At 43.3% G+C, this 18065-nt stretch overlaps 2 protein-coding genes across 3 annotated transcripts in view; one reads left to right on the forward strand and one right to left on the reverse strand.

Moving 5' to 3' along the window:
- acvr2ab (activin A receptor type 2Ab) overlaps nt 1-12469 on the reverse strand; it is a 36590-nt gene extending 24121 nt beyond the window's left edge. The window contains exon 1 of one of the 2 annotated variants that reach the window (XM_029134254.3): nt 11544-12469. In XM_029134254.3, the coding sequence (XP_028990087.1) occupies nt 11544-11598 (55 nt within the window). In that variant the 5' untranslated portion in view covers nt 11599-12469. The remainder of the gene's footprint in view (nt 1-11543) is intronic. The other variant, XM_029134262.3, reaches the window with a different exon arrangement.
- A 4289-nt stretch (nt 12470-16758) lies between these two features.
- LOC114866241 (uncharacterized) lies at nt 16759-17433 on the forward strand. The gene has a single exon (XM_029167973.1). It carries the CDS (start codon nt 16759-16761, stop codon nt 17431-17433), a length of 675 nt encoding a protein of 224 aa, XP_029023806.1.
- The last annotated feature ends 632 nt before the right edge of the window (nt 17434-18065 follow it).

Genomic DNA, 18065 nt, shown 5'->3' on the forward strand with positions numbered 1-18065 from the left:
TCTAGCACTGTGGCGGATATGAAGGATATAAAGCGGACAAATCAATCTTCTGACTAAGTCACAGCTCAGAGTTCACTATAGCGGATAATGTCACCAAGTGCAGAGCCTACACCAGTGATTGTGCAAGGACATACAATAGGGCTTACACCCACAAGCACACATCTAGGCAATGAAGAGAGAAGCCTCTTTGTCTCCAAAACACATTTCATGCATGGAAATGTCAAACATGAGTGGCACAGGCTGACTTTGTTTCCTGTAATAAGGTTAGCTGCAAAGAAACACATCACCCGTGCGCTTGACGCCAGGTAGGAATGATGGCAGTAACATAAATTTAACTCATTACATTATAAAAACAGCAGGTCATGGTGTTAAAGAAAAAGAATAGAAAAGGCAATATTGAAAGCAGAGGAATATTCGCAGTATTATATTATTTTATCCTAATTAACATGTTAGTCATAATGGTTAAACAAGCTTGAAGGGGGCTAAAAACTGTTTAAATTTCATACAAATTCAATGCAGATATATCACTCCAAGGTCATTTCAGGGTTTGTTATGTTGGTAAAGGGATTGCTTGTCACATACTTCCTCAAACATATAATATAATATAATATATTGAAAATCACAGCAATCCCTTTAAGAGTACATAAAACTTACACAATTAACTTTGTTCTCCCAAAAAACCCCAAAGCATTTCATGAAAGCTCCATTTTCTTTTCCAGTCATATGATTTATCAAGGTTAACCGTGGCCTACTTTAGCTGCGGACATTTCAGCAGTGCCTCCCCTGCACAGCGTCTAAACACCCGACCCACTTTTCAATCCACTGGGACTTTTCAAAAAACTGCTTCTCACCCTTCCTCACACCTCAATAGCTGCTTGCTGGTTCTGTAAATTCGTTCTGGCATTTTGAAATTTTCCATTTCAGACATTTAGCTGATGCCCTGACTGAACTTAATTAGGCTTGGAGTTTCAAAGCTCCTAAACTTGAGGGTGCTAAATATTTCTGTGGGCAGTGTCCAGATGAGGACAGAACCGTGACACTGCCTATAGGTGACATGATCCTGTGAGTTAGGAAAAAGTGGTGAAATTAAAAGAAACTATACAACTGAAGGAGATTACACTTGTTCACTTTTGTATAGTGGCCAAGAGGTCATGTTCAGTAGAGGCCATGCGGGGAACCTGAATGGCAGAGTCTCAATGGAACCTCAATACTGAGGTCCTATAGGCTGACAGGCAACACACTGCCTGGCCATGGGTTCAGCTAGGGCTTAAAAAAAATCAGATCCACAGAATAAATTCCAACTATCACAGCTTTGATATTTAAGCCTGATGTGCTGCATTGCAATGTCCAAATAACCACATTACAGCTATGAATGAAACTACAGTTGCTGCTGAGATAAATTAAACCTGGTATAATGTGCAAACCGTAGCAAAACCTTCCCAAATTTGCAGTCAATTAGAGCTACAGATTCTGAAGAGAGCAGAAGAAAAGGAATGCCAATTAGACTCCTTAGGACTACTTAGAATGCCCCCCTTCTGAATGTTTAGTGCTCGCTAATTTCAGAAAGAGATGGCATTCCCAAGGGTTTGAGTGCTAAAGGGAGGTTTTGTAGGCTTCCAGTGAAGGAAAGGTAGAAACTTGTCAATAAGGAGGAATATTTAATAGTTTGGAAGAATATCAGTTGTAGCTTTTGCCAAATATGGAAAAATGAAGAACTGTCTGAAAGACACTGGAAATGCTAAACATAAAAAAAGCTTCAATAAACACAAAGTACACCAAAGATTTTTTTGACCTAAAGGGTAGCTAAAAAAATGGAAATGCTGCCTAAAATGATATTTACTACTAATGAGTAGTAGTAACTTACTGCTTGTTTTTTTTGTAGTCAGTCAGTTGGTTGTAATACAAAAGGTTAGAAAAGATAAAATAGCAGACTGTGTAGAACCAGATAAGTCATAATGATCAGGTATTGGTATTCACAACCAGAGAATCAGCAGAATGTCTGAAGGATGGATAGATGTGCTGATATAGAGTTGTTCGGGGCTCAACCACCACATCTATCTAACATAGAAGCCAGATTTCCAAAGAGGAAACAACATTCAAAAGGGAGAGCCGCATCAGATCCTGTGTACCAGCACATGTCTCTTCATTAGCAAAGCGAGAAGGCCACTAGGTAAACGCCACGGAGCAGAGATGGTTCTGGTCTGATCTGTGGCCAAGCCAGCTCGGCGCATGCTGGGTGGGAAATGACCACCAACCACCTGCCAAATAAGCCAGTCTGGCAGGTAGCCAGCTGGCGCTCGGGGGGTTTGTTCTCTCTACTCTTGAGTTGACCGCTAAAACAGATGAAGTGTTAGATTCATTTAGTTTAGTTAGTAAGCCTCTGTGTAAAGGCAAAAATTATACATTTAAATGCAGTCTATAGAAGCTATATTTCAGACAAAGGCAGAGGTGAATAATCAAATTACAATGTGACATTTGAGGCTCAGAAAACAGTCCATCATTCATGCTTTGCCTGACGACTGCTGAGGAATACAGGAACTAATATCCGATTTCCTCTGTGTGGCTGGTCACGGGGGCAGGCTGTGCTGCACTCTGCTCCGCAGTCTCATAATGAAGTGGCATTTTGGCGGGCCGGGCCTGCACTTGACACTGTGTGCACCAGAGTAGGTAAACAACTCATTCATCAAGGCTTTTTTTGTGCGCCTGCCAGGAGTGGGGATTGTTCGTTATGATGGAATTTGTTCTAAGGATCAACTTATCATTTACGTCCGGGCACAGATGAAACAGAGTTGAGGTGATGTATGGTTGTTTGGGGCGCTAGTTTGTCTGGAGATGTGTGTGAGCGGCGCTAAAAACAAACGTGAGTGATGATTTTTTTGAATAGTGTTGAATGAAAAAGTTAGGCTTAGGCCAGGGGTCAATCCGCTGTCTGCAGAGCTGGCCTTTTGCCTTGCCAGCAACGCTTGTTGTTGCTGCCGGTGCAATTTGACACTCCTCCCCCACATAACCGAGTCAACGCACAACTAAATACAGCTTTGCATATGTGAATAGGCACATACCTTGAGAAGAAAACTTCTAATAATAGTAGTGTTGATCAACTACTGCAGTGAAGATACAGACGAGGAGTGTGTGTCTGAGTCATATGGAGGGACATAAACTGAAAGATCAGACGTGGCTTTGAGGGCAGAGTTTCTTCAGGCAACAATTCTGTATGTGGTCTTATGTATATTAGCTACAACCCCTAAAGCACTTGGGCTGGATCCAACTGAAACAGCAAGAGTCACTCATTAGAGTTCAAATAATAACATTCGATTACATAGAAAAAAAACATCTCCGCACCAATTTGTATTCTCTCCCAACCAATGCTAGGAGTCAATAAGGATCACAAAAACTGTCTGTATGCCAACAGGAACATCAAAACAATGTTGCGAATTTTTAATTGAGTACTCAGCCCATGAAGACCTTTATTAAATTAAGTGTAGCTATACCTTGTATATCTCTTGCCTTTAGGGCTACTGGCTGGCTTGGATACAGTTTTTGACACCATTTACAGCTGATTATCACGGGCATTAGACACCAGGGACAGCATGAGAGACCACTGGCCCATGGCAAGGTTACCACAAGAGCACATTTTGTTCACCAGATTCTCAAGTCTCAATGCCAAACCTTGATTGAGTAGTTATGATATTAAAGATTAAAGCAGTTCAAATGATTTAGATTTAGATTATTTATTTTACAGGAAAATGTGACAAAGGTTACACAAATGCTTTACTCATCTTGTTGCTGTGGCTTAATAAATGGAAAGGTCTGTGCACAGACAGACTATTTTACGGCAGACAGTAATTTTACAGAGCAGCCTGGCTCTGGCTTGGAGTGCTATGTTAATGCTTAATCAGATGGTGTCGTGACATGGCAGGGGTGGTCAGGTTGGCTTGGGAGAGCTGGTCACAAAGAGTGCACTCTTTCCACGGCCGAGAGGAGGGGACATGGTGGAGGGGGCATTAAAAACCACTGCACTCAGCAACTGAACTCAATCCCTTTAATCCTCGCTGGTATGCCCGAGCAACAAACGCCTATTGGTCTTTGCCTCAATTAGCACTGATGGGGCCAGTTGCTGGACAGGTCAGAGGATGCCTGGGTCTCTCACTGTGAATCATCGCCGACTGTACCGTTTGCACATGCCAGCACGCGTAATGGGCTGGAGTCAGCCACTGCATGCCGCGCATTCTTTATAGGAAGCGCAATTTAAAACGTCTCGTTATCTCACGGGGTCCTGTAGAGGGATCTGCAGAGCCATGTCCACCTTCTCTCGCCCCCTGTACCCTCTCTGCTTAAATTGTTTGGATATATTCGAGGGGGGGTGTTGAGCGCCACTTGGGTTTAAAGCCGAACCGCGTATTGAATTTGCAGTAATATTGCAATATTAAAGCCTGCAGCCTGGGTATCCCAATAATTTTTTTATAAAACAAGCAATCAATGAGTGAAGAACAGAGGAGGGGAGGGAGGGAGTCTGGCAGTCAAGCCTTTTTGTATATGAGGACACTAGCCTTTTATGAATCCAGTCCAGTTGAGTCCAGTTCAGTGAGAGAGATTTCCTATAATCCACTGCTGTAAAGCTACTGATTGTACTTTAAGCATCGATAACAAGGCAATGCTGCCTCACAATAGGTCCTTTAACAAACTACATGTAGGATTGCAATTCATATTGTAAACGCCAATTCAGTCAAGGTGATCAGAACTCCTTATGGTACGAGCCTAAAGACGAGAAAAGACAAACTAAAAGTGCAGTGAAATCCACTCTGGTGGTCAAGGTTAGCCCACACTGGATCTCTGCCTGCTGCTGATGTGTGGAACCAATACACCGCCCAGCTCTGAGTCATCTCACATGGCCCTCCAAGACACGTTGTCTGCCGTTCAATTATGTTCACTGTTTGCACTTGCTGCCTTCGCATTTGCACAAGACAAACCAATAAACTTAGGCTGTCAATACCCCCCCCCCCATGGCTGCAGCAATCCAGTGACCTTGATGACTCCTGGCTCATCTTTATATTTAGTGTAAACTAATGACACATACTGATCACGAGGCACCACGGCCAAAATAAAACCACCAACACTTGTGTATTTTTAATGGAGATTATATTACAGATGCAGTAAGCTAGGAATTTGACTCCACTGATGCAGAGAATAACCGTAATATTTTTGCAGGCTTCACAGTTCCGTTTATCACCTATGACGATGACTCAGATTCCCAGGCACCACTGCCAGATATTTCTCTTTCCTGTCGATACTGCTTGGGGAGGAATAACTTGTCAACAATTGAGAGTCAAGACTGAACAAATCCCCTCTGCACCTCTCCAGCATGTTGAATTACTGAGCCACCAGTAGCAAAAGGCACAGCTGCTACAAAAGGTTACAAACCTCTTTTATTACTCTGCTCTTCAGCATACACTGCTGTTGAACATATGCTCCGATTCGGCTAATTATTCTACATTAAACTTCTGAATACGTGTGATTTGTGTTCATTACAGCACAATAAGGGCTGAGTGACAGACCTGCAGTTTATGGCTGATGCACAGTGCATTTGAAATGACTAAAGATTTCATCAAAGATTTATTAGACAACAATGTAAGGTAAGGGCAATAAATGCACAATGACAATCATGCAAGATTATGAAAAGTGAACAGTGTTCAACATGGTCTGCTGAGTCTCCAAGACACCATTACCCTTTAGTGGTTTTGGTGATAAGAGGTTAGAGCGACCTTCATGACAGCGAGGAATCTTGGCAAAAGACGAACGAAGATGAAGAGGAGGATGGAGGGAGCATAAAGCAGGCGAGAACCCTTGAGAGAACTTGAAACAAGAGCATGATAAATGTACAGCTTGCAGTTTTTAATCAAGGATCAAAGCAGGGCCTCTCCATCTAAGCAGCCAGCCTGTCTAGACTAAAACTCTCCCAAGCACATAAAGCAACATCTGCAGGATGCATTAATTACAGTAAAGGACCGTTCTGGACTGGTCTCTGGGGTACCGACACATCAACCGGTCTAGACTCTCCTGTAAATGTGAACAGTTTAACCAACAAGCTATGGCATATCCACATCACTAATAACACCAAATAACAAAAAGAGGGTGCCATTTTTCCAACCGTAGTCGTCTTCCTTCCTTACTTTCAGTTTCAGCTCTTAGCCAGCACAACCTAACAATGAGTGGAGCAAGTAGGGCTCTACTCAAGGACATGCTGACAAAATGAATACCTGCAGCTGGTGTCAAACATGTGTCCTTTTGGCTGCAGGGCGGGCTCTGTGGCCTCATGTCAGCCATGCTGACACATCACCCCTGCACAGCCACACCGTCTGAGTATAAGAATGTCTCAAATAAACATTACCCAACGGCTTATTTTTCATTTCATTTAGACAAACTGGAGATACAATAAACATAATAAATTAATATGCAAAGATGTTAAAATAATAATGCCCCCCAAGCTGTGATTTAAGCGATTTAAGCAGAATGGTTGCTTCAGCCAGGGACAGTACAGCTCACACATCTTTCTCTGTCTTGTTCCAAACCTTCAACTCACCTTCCTTTAAAGAGGTGAAAGCGGAATTAAATATGTATGTTATTTTTGTCCCTTCACTGCCTCTACACTAGTGTTATAAAAAGACTCTGACAGCAAACCATCATTTGCATTTGCTTTGACCTATTTGCATTATCTAAGAATGACTGCATCCAAAACTGTCATCGGCAGAAAAGTAGAAGAACTGGCTTTCAAATCATTTCCACTAATTACTTAAGTTTGGTGGTGCTTTTTAAGCATATTGTGTTGTGTAGCAATATCAACCCAGTGAAATCGAGCAGGTCCTAACAAATCGCTGCTGCTAGAAAAAATCCCCTCAGCAGCAATTATGGTGTTTTGATAAATATTAATTGGAGTAAAAGTTTAGATAGTCATTTATGTGGCTAGTTTGTTATAAGTTGCCTTAGGCCTTTGTAGCCTGTCAAAAAGCCTGTTGTGTAATTTTTATAAAAGGTTACCCGTCATGACTTCCACATAGGACACACACACGTCTCTAGAGGCTGATTTATTCTACTGTAGTTCCTTGAAACTTCACACACATGTAAACATGCAGTGATGCAGTGTCTGCGACACCATTTTTCATTTCCATTGTTACTGTAGGTTCATTAACACGCGTGTCATGGGAAACAAATGAAAGAGTGCAATCAGGTCTAACTGTACTAGTAAAGCTTGTTTTAGACAATTACTGAGTTTGGAATTGTTTCCAAAAACCAGGCATGTAGCCTGCAGTGTGTACAGAGCTCAAAACACCTGGCCACAATCTAAATTTAACCAGGGCTCTAACTGGAGGATGCTTGTAATTTCCCTAGCTGAACCTGGCAACATGCTGTCTTTGGTCACCATTTTACCTCTGTGGACGTGAACTGGCACAGCGCTTTGTTTTTATGATGTTAAAGCACAGGATGATGCACAGCCCAGGAAGGAAGAAGTCTGGTTAGTTGGGCCCGATGGGAAATTGAGGCTACATCTGGCCTTAACAAATACACCTGTGCTTTTGGAGCTTAATGCATAATGCAGGAGAACGTATCACAAAAAGTTAGATGGGGGGAAAAGTGGGGCAGAGCTCGGACCATTATACCAAACCCGTTACACAAGGCAGCAAGAAGTACGGTCATTAGCATGTACTGTTCATTCAGTTAGTTTCTCATGCTTTTAACAACAAATCAAATAAATGGTGAGCTCCACCAGTTGGCGTAAACATCAGTTTTAGTCGACAAGAAACACAGTATGTCAATTTTAGTTTGGCATTAAAAAGCATAAAAACCCATACAAATGGAAAAGATAAACTGCATCTGGGAAGGGGGGCCCCAATAACCACCAATAAAAAAGAAACAATAAAAAAAGCACCAAAAGCTTTTTAATATATATATATATATATATATATATATATATATATATATAAAGCTTGTTGGAGTTCACAGTGTTTACTTGTGGAAGAAAAGTTGTGTGTGTCTAAAAAAATGTAACCTTCTGAAAAATAGATGAGGTTCTAAAGCAGAGCTCCATCAATGTGTTTTCAAATGATTAAACTCATCACAACTTCAGACAAATATTTGATAATTAATGGCTCGTTGAAGGGAAAAGACGCTTATCTCTATATATCCTGTAATAGGAAGGTTAGAGGTCATGGTCACTCAACAACATCAAGCTCTGACACATTTTGTATCCTCTTGTTGACAGACAGTATGTCTGTTAATCTGGGGCCAAGCGTGTTGAACAGTTCACTCACTAAATGCAGCTGGTAAACGTTGCATTTCTCCAGTTCACTGGGACAAAACACAGTGACCCAGGGCTGACCGTCAACTGATTTCAGATAGGGTTTCAAGTCAAGCTTGATGTGTAGCAGAGCTGAAACTGAATCGTCAAATCGGTTGTGCTGCTGAGCATTTAAAAAAAAACAAAAAAAAAAAACAAGGCTGCTTCATCCTCTCCACATTCATGTAACCTTACACTGGTGTGCAAGAGGATCAATGTCTGTGTAAAACTGCTGCAGTGCACACAACTGGAGGGCCAATGCATAAGCACTGCACAAGGCTCCACTAATCCATCCATCAGCCTCTGTGGTAGATACATGGAGAAATCTAAACACTTTGCCCAAATAACTAAATGCTGGAGTATGTACACTACAGCCAGCATTAAACAACACACAGTGGTCTTTATCCTACTTCAATGTAGACAGATAGAAAATACTGCTAATCTTGTCACAACTGACCGTCAGCTGATGCATGTCTTAAAAAAAATAGATAAATACATTTATCATTTTTGCTCACTGTCCAGCTACAGTCAATATTTGCACGTTTGAACTAAGGAAGAGGTCACCTCTCGAGCCAGTGACCTGGGTCCAGCATGTGCCTGCATTATCAGTTCTCTGGAAGGAGAATGTCACTTTCCACTTGCTTTTAAATGCAACACAGAGAAGCTAATCACACAGAAGAAGCCCATTTGCCGTCCTGTCACATCAACACTTGGCCTGACAACCTTGACCTGCCATGTGTTACAGAAGCGCATTGACATGCCACCATGGACAAAAACACAGTGCAGCTGCTGAACGCAACATTAAACCAGGTCACATTTCACATGTTTGTTGCTTTTTATAAAGAGCACAGACACCTTCAAATCCCAAATAACAACATAGAAGCAGGAATAACTTGCCTGTCTTGTAAGACTTTGCTGCAACATTAAATACCCTGAAAAACTAAATTCAAATATGACAGTTCTGAAATTTAGGCTGTAACACACTTTGTTTCTAAACTGCATGTTTGGTCTCAAAGACAAAAAACACCAATTGTAATTTCTCTGAACATTATTATATTTTGTAATTGCTTGTTTTGTTTGTATTGGAATTGTCACCTTTCAGTAATGGAAACTAGAAAACTGTTTTAAAATGTTGTAAACAGATTGTACTATAAATTAACCAAATGTTTGAAGGTGTATTAAAATATATATAACTTTGAACAGAACAGAGGAGCTTCTGGCTGCTGAACAAGTACTAACTTGCAGCTTTTAAGGCGCTTTCATCATTTGATCACATCCTTTTTCTTGAAATGAACATAACTGGCAACCATGAGTAATTAAGACAAACTAAAGGCATGGTAAATCAAGTTCCAAGTTCCCAAACAAGTGCAGTTTGTACATACAGGTCCCGCTGCATGTTAAAATCAATGCATGACAGTTGCAGCGTTATCTTACGTTTTTTCACGTGTTGCAATAGGCCTCATCAAATAAAACTACTCGGGGCTAAGTGCTGTGCCCTTATCAGAGGTTTCTTGGTGTCGTCTTGAGCTATGCCAGTTCAGCTTGGATTTCATAGAGGATTTATTATTCAACCTCAAGTAGGATCTATTCATTTTGCCACTTCAGACAGTAATGAGCAAGTGGAATAATCATGCGCTGCAGTGTGAAGTACAGACAGCACCTGATTTACAGTCTTACCAAACCCAACTATCACCGGATTCGAGAAACCTTTAAATTTCTACTCAAACGCTGAAAACACTCCAGGGCTTGCTGTTAAAAAGGACAATTCCACTGTGATTTGGAGTTTCACTGTAGCTTTCCCATTACTTAAGCCTTAATTGCCCTTATAAAAAACTACACTGGATATTTTATAAGCCAGCACGTTCTGTGCAGCTTACCTCCAAACAGGAGCTGCATGATCACACACACTTTACATTTTTAACACAGTTTCATTTGCTACATAATTACTGAGCAACTTGTAGACTACCACCTAAAAACACATGACCTCCAGGTCCAACAAGTGTAAACAACAAGCAACTCAAAGTGAAATCCTTGCAGGGCGTGCGGCTGCTTTTGTTTGCAGCCTGGCAAGTGTTATTTAGAGCGCTCCAAAAATGGAAGCTACAAAAACGTGTTTAGTGTTTGACACCTTTGTGTTACGTGATGACGTGCATCACCACTAATTTCAGGTATTCTAACACCTGTCACAGATTCACCCTGGCAGTCACACTTTGTTGACCTAGTTAATGAATTGCATGGACAGAAATGTAGACAAAGATAAAACTGGTGTGAATAAATGAAAAAAAATACAGGCTTAAAACTGATGGAGCGTGTTTTTAACATTGATGCCTACAGTAGATGTATCTACTGCTAATGGAAATGCCTTTCAATATTACAGACTCTAAACACAACTGACATTTAAAGCCCACCCACATCCAAGAAACCAATATGCTCTGCAAGAGAAAAAAAAAAAAACAGGGTTGAGGTTCCTGCTTCTCTTCTCGTCACCTCACTGACCCCGGTGACATTCATTATGCATCCAGGATTATATAGCCACCAACATAAGGACTAAAATTGCTTCACTTCAATGGGATGTTAAACCTATTGAATTGGCTATAGAAATGTTTAAAATCAGTAAAAATGTGGTGTCCTGTCTTATATATAGAATGTTATAATGTCATAATAAAACTGTTAATGAATGAGCATGTTTATCTTTGACTTCAACTCAGTTCTACATTAGCATCGACTTGGGAAAATTACATAACTGTCTTAACTGCAGGTTGCAACACTCAATTGGATTGTGCCACATTTATTCACCCAATAAGGCTACGAAGCTAACTCCATCCAGTAGGAGCCATCAGGAGCATGTGGCCTGTTGAGCTCCCTGGTCCCCATCTTTGGGTCTTTGGGCTCCAACAGCACAATGCACATCCACACATGAAGGATGGAGGATGCAAAGACAGGGCATCGCTAATGAGATAGAGTGGAACCCACTCCCTCCCTCCGTGTTCGCGGGATTGCATTGCATTGCATTGCATTGCATGGCACACACACACACACACACACACACACACACACACACACACACACACACACACACACACACACAAAATCGAGCTATGCATTGCATTTTGCAGAGGTAACAATAAGCATTGCACTGAATTCTCCTCAGCTGACAACAAGGCATGCAGACCCCCCCCCCCCCCCCCCCCCCCCCCCCCTCCTCCACACCCACCTGAAGAGCAGGAGATGAGGAAAACGGCGAAGGCCAGTTTGGTAGCGTCTCCCATTTTCCATCCGAATCCGATCCTCTGGCTGGAAAAACGATTTTTAAAAATATCAAAACAAAAACAATTTAAAAAGGTAAAAATCTTAAATCGACAGTCAGATTAAACGTCTTGATGTCCCGAGGAACACTGTCTCTGCAAAAAGCATCTTTGTAATGTGGAGATCGAGGCAGAATCCCGAATATCCCAGATAATTCGAGCCGTACTAGTCCAAACACAGAGCAGGGGAGGAAGAGGAGGAGGATGAAGAAGAGGAGGGGATGGCTGCTGGTATTTCCAGGTTTACAGGCGAGCAATGGAGGACGACTTGTTGGCATTCAAGCCCGGGCTGTCGTGTTTCAGCCAGGTCTGCAGCATTGTTGTAGTTCACCTGCTCTCGCTGGTGTTGAACCTGTTCTGCTCTGATCCGCGGAGAACAGAGCCGAGCCACAGCCGGGCAGGGCTCACGTTCATCGGACTGGAAATCAAGCGCACTCCGCTGTCCAATCAAACTTCTCTTCGGTTAACTCGGTCGAATATATTCAAAACACCCCAAACGCCGTTGAAACGGGCATTTCCACTCTCCTACTACGAATATGTTATATATGTTATATTCCGTACAGAGGCGACAGTTCGGCGGGGCTGCCCGGCCACAACCACGGCTCCTTTCGCTCCACCAAGGAAATAAACGATTACGACGCTCGCTCCGATGTGTGCGCCTCCTCCAAAGTGGACCAAACAGAATCTCTCGCTCGAACCCGGGTATTTGAGTGAGATAGAAACACTATCGTACGACAGTAACGACAACTAAAGCTGCCGTTAATCCGTGTAGCTCGCACTAACGCTATTGAGTTTAGGTTGAACTGCTTTTCCCAAATCCGTCTCCTCCTCTAGTCGGGACAATTTCAAGATGGCGTCACTGACCTCCGTCAACGAAGCCAAGCTGGCGTGTAACACTTCCGGTAAAGGTTTTCAAAATTAAATGTTACAGTAGCGTGACAACTAATGCATAGATCGATATGAAAACATACTGTTCATTATGTTCATCATATTGTTGTTGGATTTAGCACTGACTATTTTATTTATTAGTGACAGCTTTTACCTATTATTTTTTTAGTCTATAAAAGTCTTTAAAATGATAAAGCAATGCATCACATTATATTTAAGATTTAATGTGTCTTTTTACGAAAACAGCTTAAAACATATTAGATTAGGTTTTTCAATTTTTAAAAGCTTAAATTAGAAACCTCAAGTCTTATTTTGAAAGCAAAACGTTTGAGTTTATGACTTTAATCTAACTGCCTGTAGCCAGCTTGTTAGAATTGCTTCACGAACTACGGATTGTTTTTTGTTCACGAGGAGCGTTCGTTTTATACGCCCGACTATGCTTTGCGGAACAACAAAGCAAGGCGGTCAGAACTAGACATTCCTTTTCTCAATAATAGCAACCATTTATTTATCAGCGTTATCACAAATATTTACAGGTTTCATTAAAGTAACAGGTAATGAGTTCAGGATAATTTGCTGTTTATCAGCTAATAATCCACTTTGCACATACTCAGGCATTGTGTGTGGCATCTTCTGCTACAGTACAGTATATCTCACATGTTACATTTGAACATGGGGTGGGTGCTCAGTGATAATAATAAATCCTGAGAATACCATGAAGTACAGATATAGGCTTGGCCCATCCCCAAATCTGTGTGACACTAATCTCTCTAATAGCCTGGAGCAGATCTCCAGCCATAAGCGCTGCTGAACGATTAGGAGGTCAAAGGTCTCATGGGATTTCTCTGCCAAGCTGGAAGCTGAGTCACCTGTTCTATATTGAAGTGTTGGCTTTCATCTCCAGCACAACACACTGTCCTGTACATAGCTTAATGGCTAGAGCTCGAGGCACTAACACGGGCCGGGTGAGGAGTTCAGTTCCTGTCGATGTTATTCCCCTGTCAGCGATCTCGAACTTTCATCACGAATGAACTTTCCCTGTAAAGCACAGCCCAGCTTTGTCCTGGAAACGTGTGGGGGTGTTTATCATTTCGGAGATTACTCACTGGAAAGTATTAAAAACATGCATATATCAGCACACTGGAATCCTATAATTCACATACAGGAATTTAGGCTAAACCCGCAGTGAACTTTGGTTTCAACTGTCGATGCATGAATCTGATGTATAAAAGCTACAAAACAGCATTGACAACATTCTTTTTAAATCTGTCCATCTATGTATCCTTCGACAAAAAGTTTAAATACTTTAGCTAGAACTAAATATTTTAAGCCTAATAATAATGAAAGGTGACGCTGTCTACCTGCTGCTTTTCTGGTTCCCCGGGCTTTGCTTGTACTTGCTTCTCCTGCAGGTGATGACTGATGACGTGATCTTACTTGCTGAGTGACACACGATGAGCTTTCATGTCGTCATCCAGGTTTGTTTGCCTGTAAGAAGCTGTTATTTTACAATAACATCGATGCCGTGTGAGGAGGCTGTTTTCATTCGTGCCATGTTTGTGGCGTAGTGGCATGTTCACATTTCTTAATTAGCACTGGGGAAAAAAAAGGCTGGAAACATTTTCAAATATCTACACGCAAAGAAAAAGCATTGTGCAAATGAAAATTCATTCCGAGGGGACTGAATGTGTGTATCAAATAATCCATCTACTAGTTAGATATGTGCTAAAGAGGCCAAAGGAGTCACATTTTTAGTTAAGTTGAGTTTGAAATTAAAAAAAAAAATAACATAGTATAGACTGAAAGCCCTGCAATGATGCTTGTTTTTTCACTCTTCTATATCTCTGCCCCCGAACTGACCGAGGAAGATGGCCGTGCACCCTGACCCTGGTCCTGCTGGAATTTACCTCTCCACTGTCACCCAGTGCTGGCTTTCTCTTTTATATACCATGGAGGTTGTGCCTAGATGACTGTTTCTACTGAGTTCTGCAGTAAACGCCAGGTTCTCTTCCTTTTAAAATGTAGAAATGACTTCCATGCAGGCAAAATGAGGCCACTTGTGTGTATGTGTGTCTTCCTTTGATTGGGGAAGTCCTACAGTTCTGGTCCTGGAGATTTACTGTCCAGCTAATCCCATTACTCAGCTATCAGATGCCAAATCCCCTCTAATGGTATTACACGTGCCAGAATTACGTATGATGATGCTTGCTAATGAGAGCTCAGCAGATATACCTTACTGGAACCAGTGGCCCTGGTGCACAGAGTAGCCCCATGGCTCTGCGGCTTAATGGACTGAGTATTGAGTATCAAGGAAAGTCCAATTTATTGACAAAGTGCTTTTAACAAAAAGCAGGTTGCTTACAAGCTACATTGCAGTCAAACAAGTACATATACAACTAAAAGTCCCAATGAACTTGCAGAAATGTTGATAATTGAGGGTGGCGATGAAGCTGAGGCCACTTACAGCTGTAGGACAAACACCAAGGGCAAGAGGACACTTCAGGATGTGTGCGTGGACGATAGAGTTTCTCATAAAAACCTCAAATCAGGCTGTGGCTGTCACGTCCTGTGCTACAGTAGCATCAGGGTCATTTCCAGAAGGCGATACGTCCACTCCGTGAAAATGAAAGTCATTACAAATTTATGTGCATGTGTGATTAGCATTTCCTTTACGTCTGTGCTGCATCAGCTGAGGGTAAAACCACTCAGTCGTCACAGACTGTACATCCCCCAAAACATGCTTTGAGATAGATATTGATTTTAGCACAAACAGCACAGAAAACACTAGCAGACACTGAATAACAAGTCATAAGGCATCTCAGTTTCTTGCTTTAAGTTAGAAAAAGCGATGGGTTTTCATTTTATTGTGAAAAGCAAATAGTAACATTTCTAATAGCAGAGGTACGTAGTAACTTTATTTTGAAAAGTCATTTTTCATGGCTGATATTATCAATATTAGGCATTAATCTCCTCCTTTCACAGTCTCGGAGCTTCTGCTTTCAGGATTCCCATCAGATTCTGCAACCTGGCTTCGGGGATTTGCACCCATTCATCTTGGAGCGCATTAGTGAGGCCCAACGCTGATGCTGCTGGGTGATAGCTGCTGTTTCAGTTCATCCCACAGATGCTGGACGGTGTTCAAGACTCTCCGACCACACCGATGCAGCAAAAGCATCTTTGTGTCACGTCCAGACAGGAAATAACTTTCCCTGAACATCAGAGGCCCAGTTGTTTCAATCGTGCAGTGTTAAGATTTTAAAATCATTTACTTTCCACAAACTTTCCACGCAAAACTCCAAATTCTTTCTACTGAGGTTCCTCCAGTTTTTGTTTGGCAAACACAAACTCTGCAGAACTACAGAGAAAACATGCAGCGCAGTAACATTTGCAGCAGCACGCGTTTCACCAGGATCCAGTCAGCAGCCGCCTCACGGGCCCAAACTCCTTAAAACGGTGGTGAAATTGTTTGGCATCGCTTGAAAACTCAGCAAGATGGCAATTATGGATAATGTCTGCACGGTGTTCTGCTAACACCTGAGACGTCCTTGTCTGATGTAACGAGTGTGATTAAAAGCATCACATTGGGCATGGCTCTGTCAGGGATCGGGCTCTTCAGCTCAAATCAAAGCCTCTGCTGCTGCTCTGAAAACAGCAGGGCCGTGATTTATTCGCCTGCTTCTGGCCTGTCGCAACGCCACTCAGAGCGATTTATCTTGTCCTGGCGCTGCAGCCGAGCCGGCCAAGCTCCCCCTCCCACCTTTCTGTTGTTTCAGCATGAATGATCTTTTCCATTGACAGCTTTGTTCATCCCTGCAGGCAGAGCTGCACCTGTAACCAAAGCCCGGTGGATGCCGGCCTAATTACCGCTCTCATCTGGCACCCAGCTGCCTTCCGCGTCCTCACATGAACCCGCGGCAGAGGAGGCATCAACCGCTTCCAAACTGGCCCTCGCCACCGGAGCCGCTGCGTGAAAAGCACGTATCTCCCGGGCTTTTGGAGGTTTCAGTGTCAGGAGGACACGCGGCGTCAGCTGAGGAGGGAAAGGAGGCTGGCAGCAGTTGGTGCTTATGTCACAGCGGCAGGTATCGCTGTCTCTCTAAGCCCCTGCGTGCCTGCTGTGATCTGTAACAGCTACTGTTTTTACACCCAGACATGTGAGAGCTGTCAGCGGCGGAGCCCGTGAGCATCCTGCTGAACAGGCTGTACGTGAAGCTGCCGTACGTGAAGCCGCCGTACATGAAGCCGCTGTACGTGAAGCTCATGCACGTGAAGCCGCCGTACGTGAAGCTCATGCACGTGAAGCCGCCGTACGTGGAGCCGCCGTACGTGAAGCTGCCGTACGTGAAGCCGCCGTACGTGAAGCTGATGTACGTGAAGCTGATGTACGTGAAGCCGCTGTACGTGAAGCTCATGCACGTGAAGTCGCCGTACGTGAAGCCGATGTACGTGGAGCCGCCGTTTGTGAAGCTCATGTACGTGAAGCCGACGTACGTGAAGCTCATGCACGTGAAGTCGCCGTACGTGAAGCTCATGTACGTGAAGCCGCCGTACGTGAAGCCGCCGTACGTGAAGCTCATGTACGTGAAGCTCATGTACGTGAAGCCGCCGTACGTGAAGCCGCCGTACGTGAAGCTCATGTACGTGAAGCCGCCGTACGTGAAGCTCATGCACGTGAAGCCGCCGTACGTGAAGCTCATGCACGTGAAGCCGCCGTACGTGAAGCTCATGCACGTGAAGCCGCCGTACGTGAAGCCGCTGTACGTGAAGCTGATGTATGTGAAGCCGCCGTACGTGAAGCTGATGTACGTGAAGCCGCCGTACGTAAAGCGCGGGGGCCGCGACAGAACCAGCGCGCATCCGTCTCCACCGGATGAAAGGTCAAATCAGGCACGTTTCCATGTACGGGAGTGAATACTTGTCTTCATGGCAGACAGATGATGACGCACGCGGCCCAGATGCACATTGTATGGCTCAAACTCCATGAAGGACGAACGTATTGTGAGCTTTAAATCTCCTGATTAATGCCGCTCCGAGCTCAGCACTCAGTGTACTCCTATCAAGGCCTGCCGTTGCTGCATTTATATGCAAATCTTGACCTTTGCCAGGCTGTTAGATGAAAACTGTACATCTTCTTGTTTTGCCTCTCGCTCCCATCCACTAAACAGTTGTTTGCAGTCAGATTTGCAGAATTTCCTTGTGGATTATGTTTCTGTGTAGTCATTTCAAGTCAGCAAGCAGCGGCGGCGGATCCTCTAAAGCCTGATCAGTCGCTCAGGAAAATGGAGTTTGATGTTTTGAGGTTGAGTTAAGGATCAGAACGTTGCTGAACCCAGTTACCTCCCCTGAAACGCGACGTGATGTCGTCTTTCTCTGCCTCTCGGTGGGACTCGGAGGTGACGCGGCGCTGACAGCTCTAAATTTAATACGCTGCGGCCCAAAAATACGCGTCGGCATGACCGGGCTGGTTTGAAAATAACACCACGCCGGAGCTGAGGCGGCCCATGCTCCGAGCATGACGCCACTCTTATGCAATCGCACAATGA

This window comes from Betta splendens, chromosome 2, assembly GCF_900634795.4.
Source record: "Betta splendens chromosome 2, fBetSpl5.4, whole genome shotgun sequence".
In the NCBI taxonomy this organism is placed as follows: Eukaryota; Metazoa; Chordata; class Actinopteri; order Anabantiformes; family Osphronemidae; genus Betta; species Betta splendens.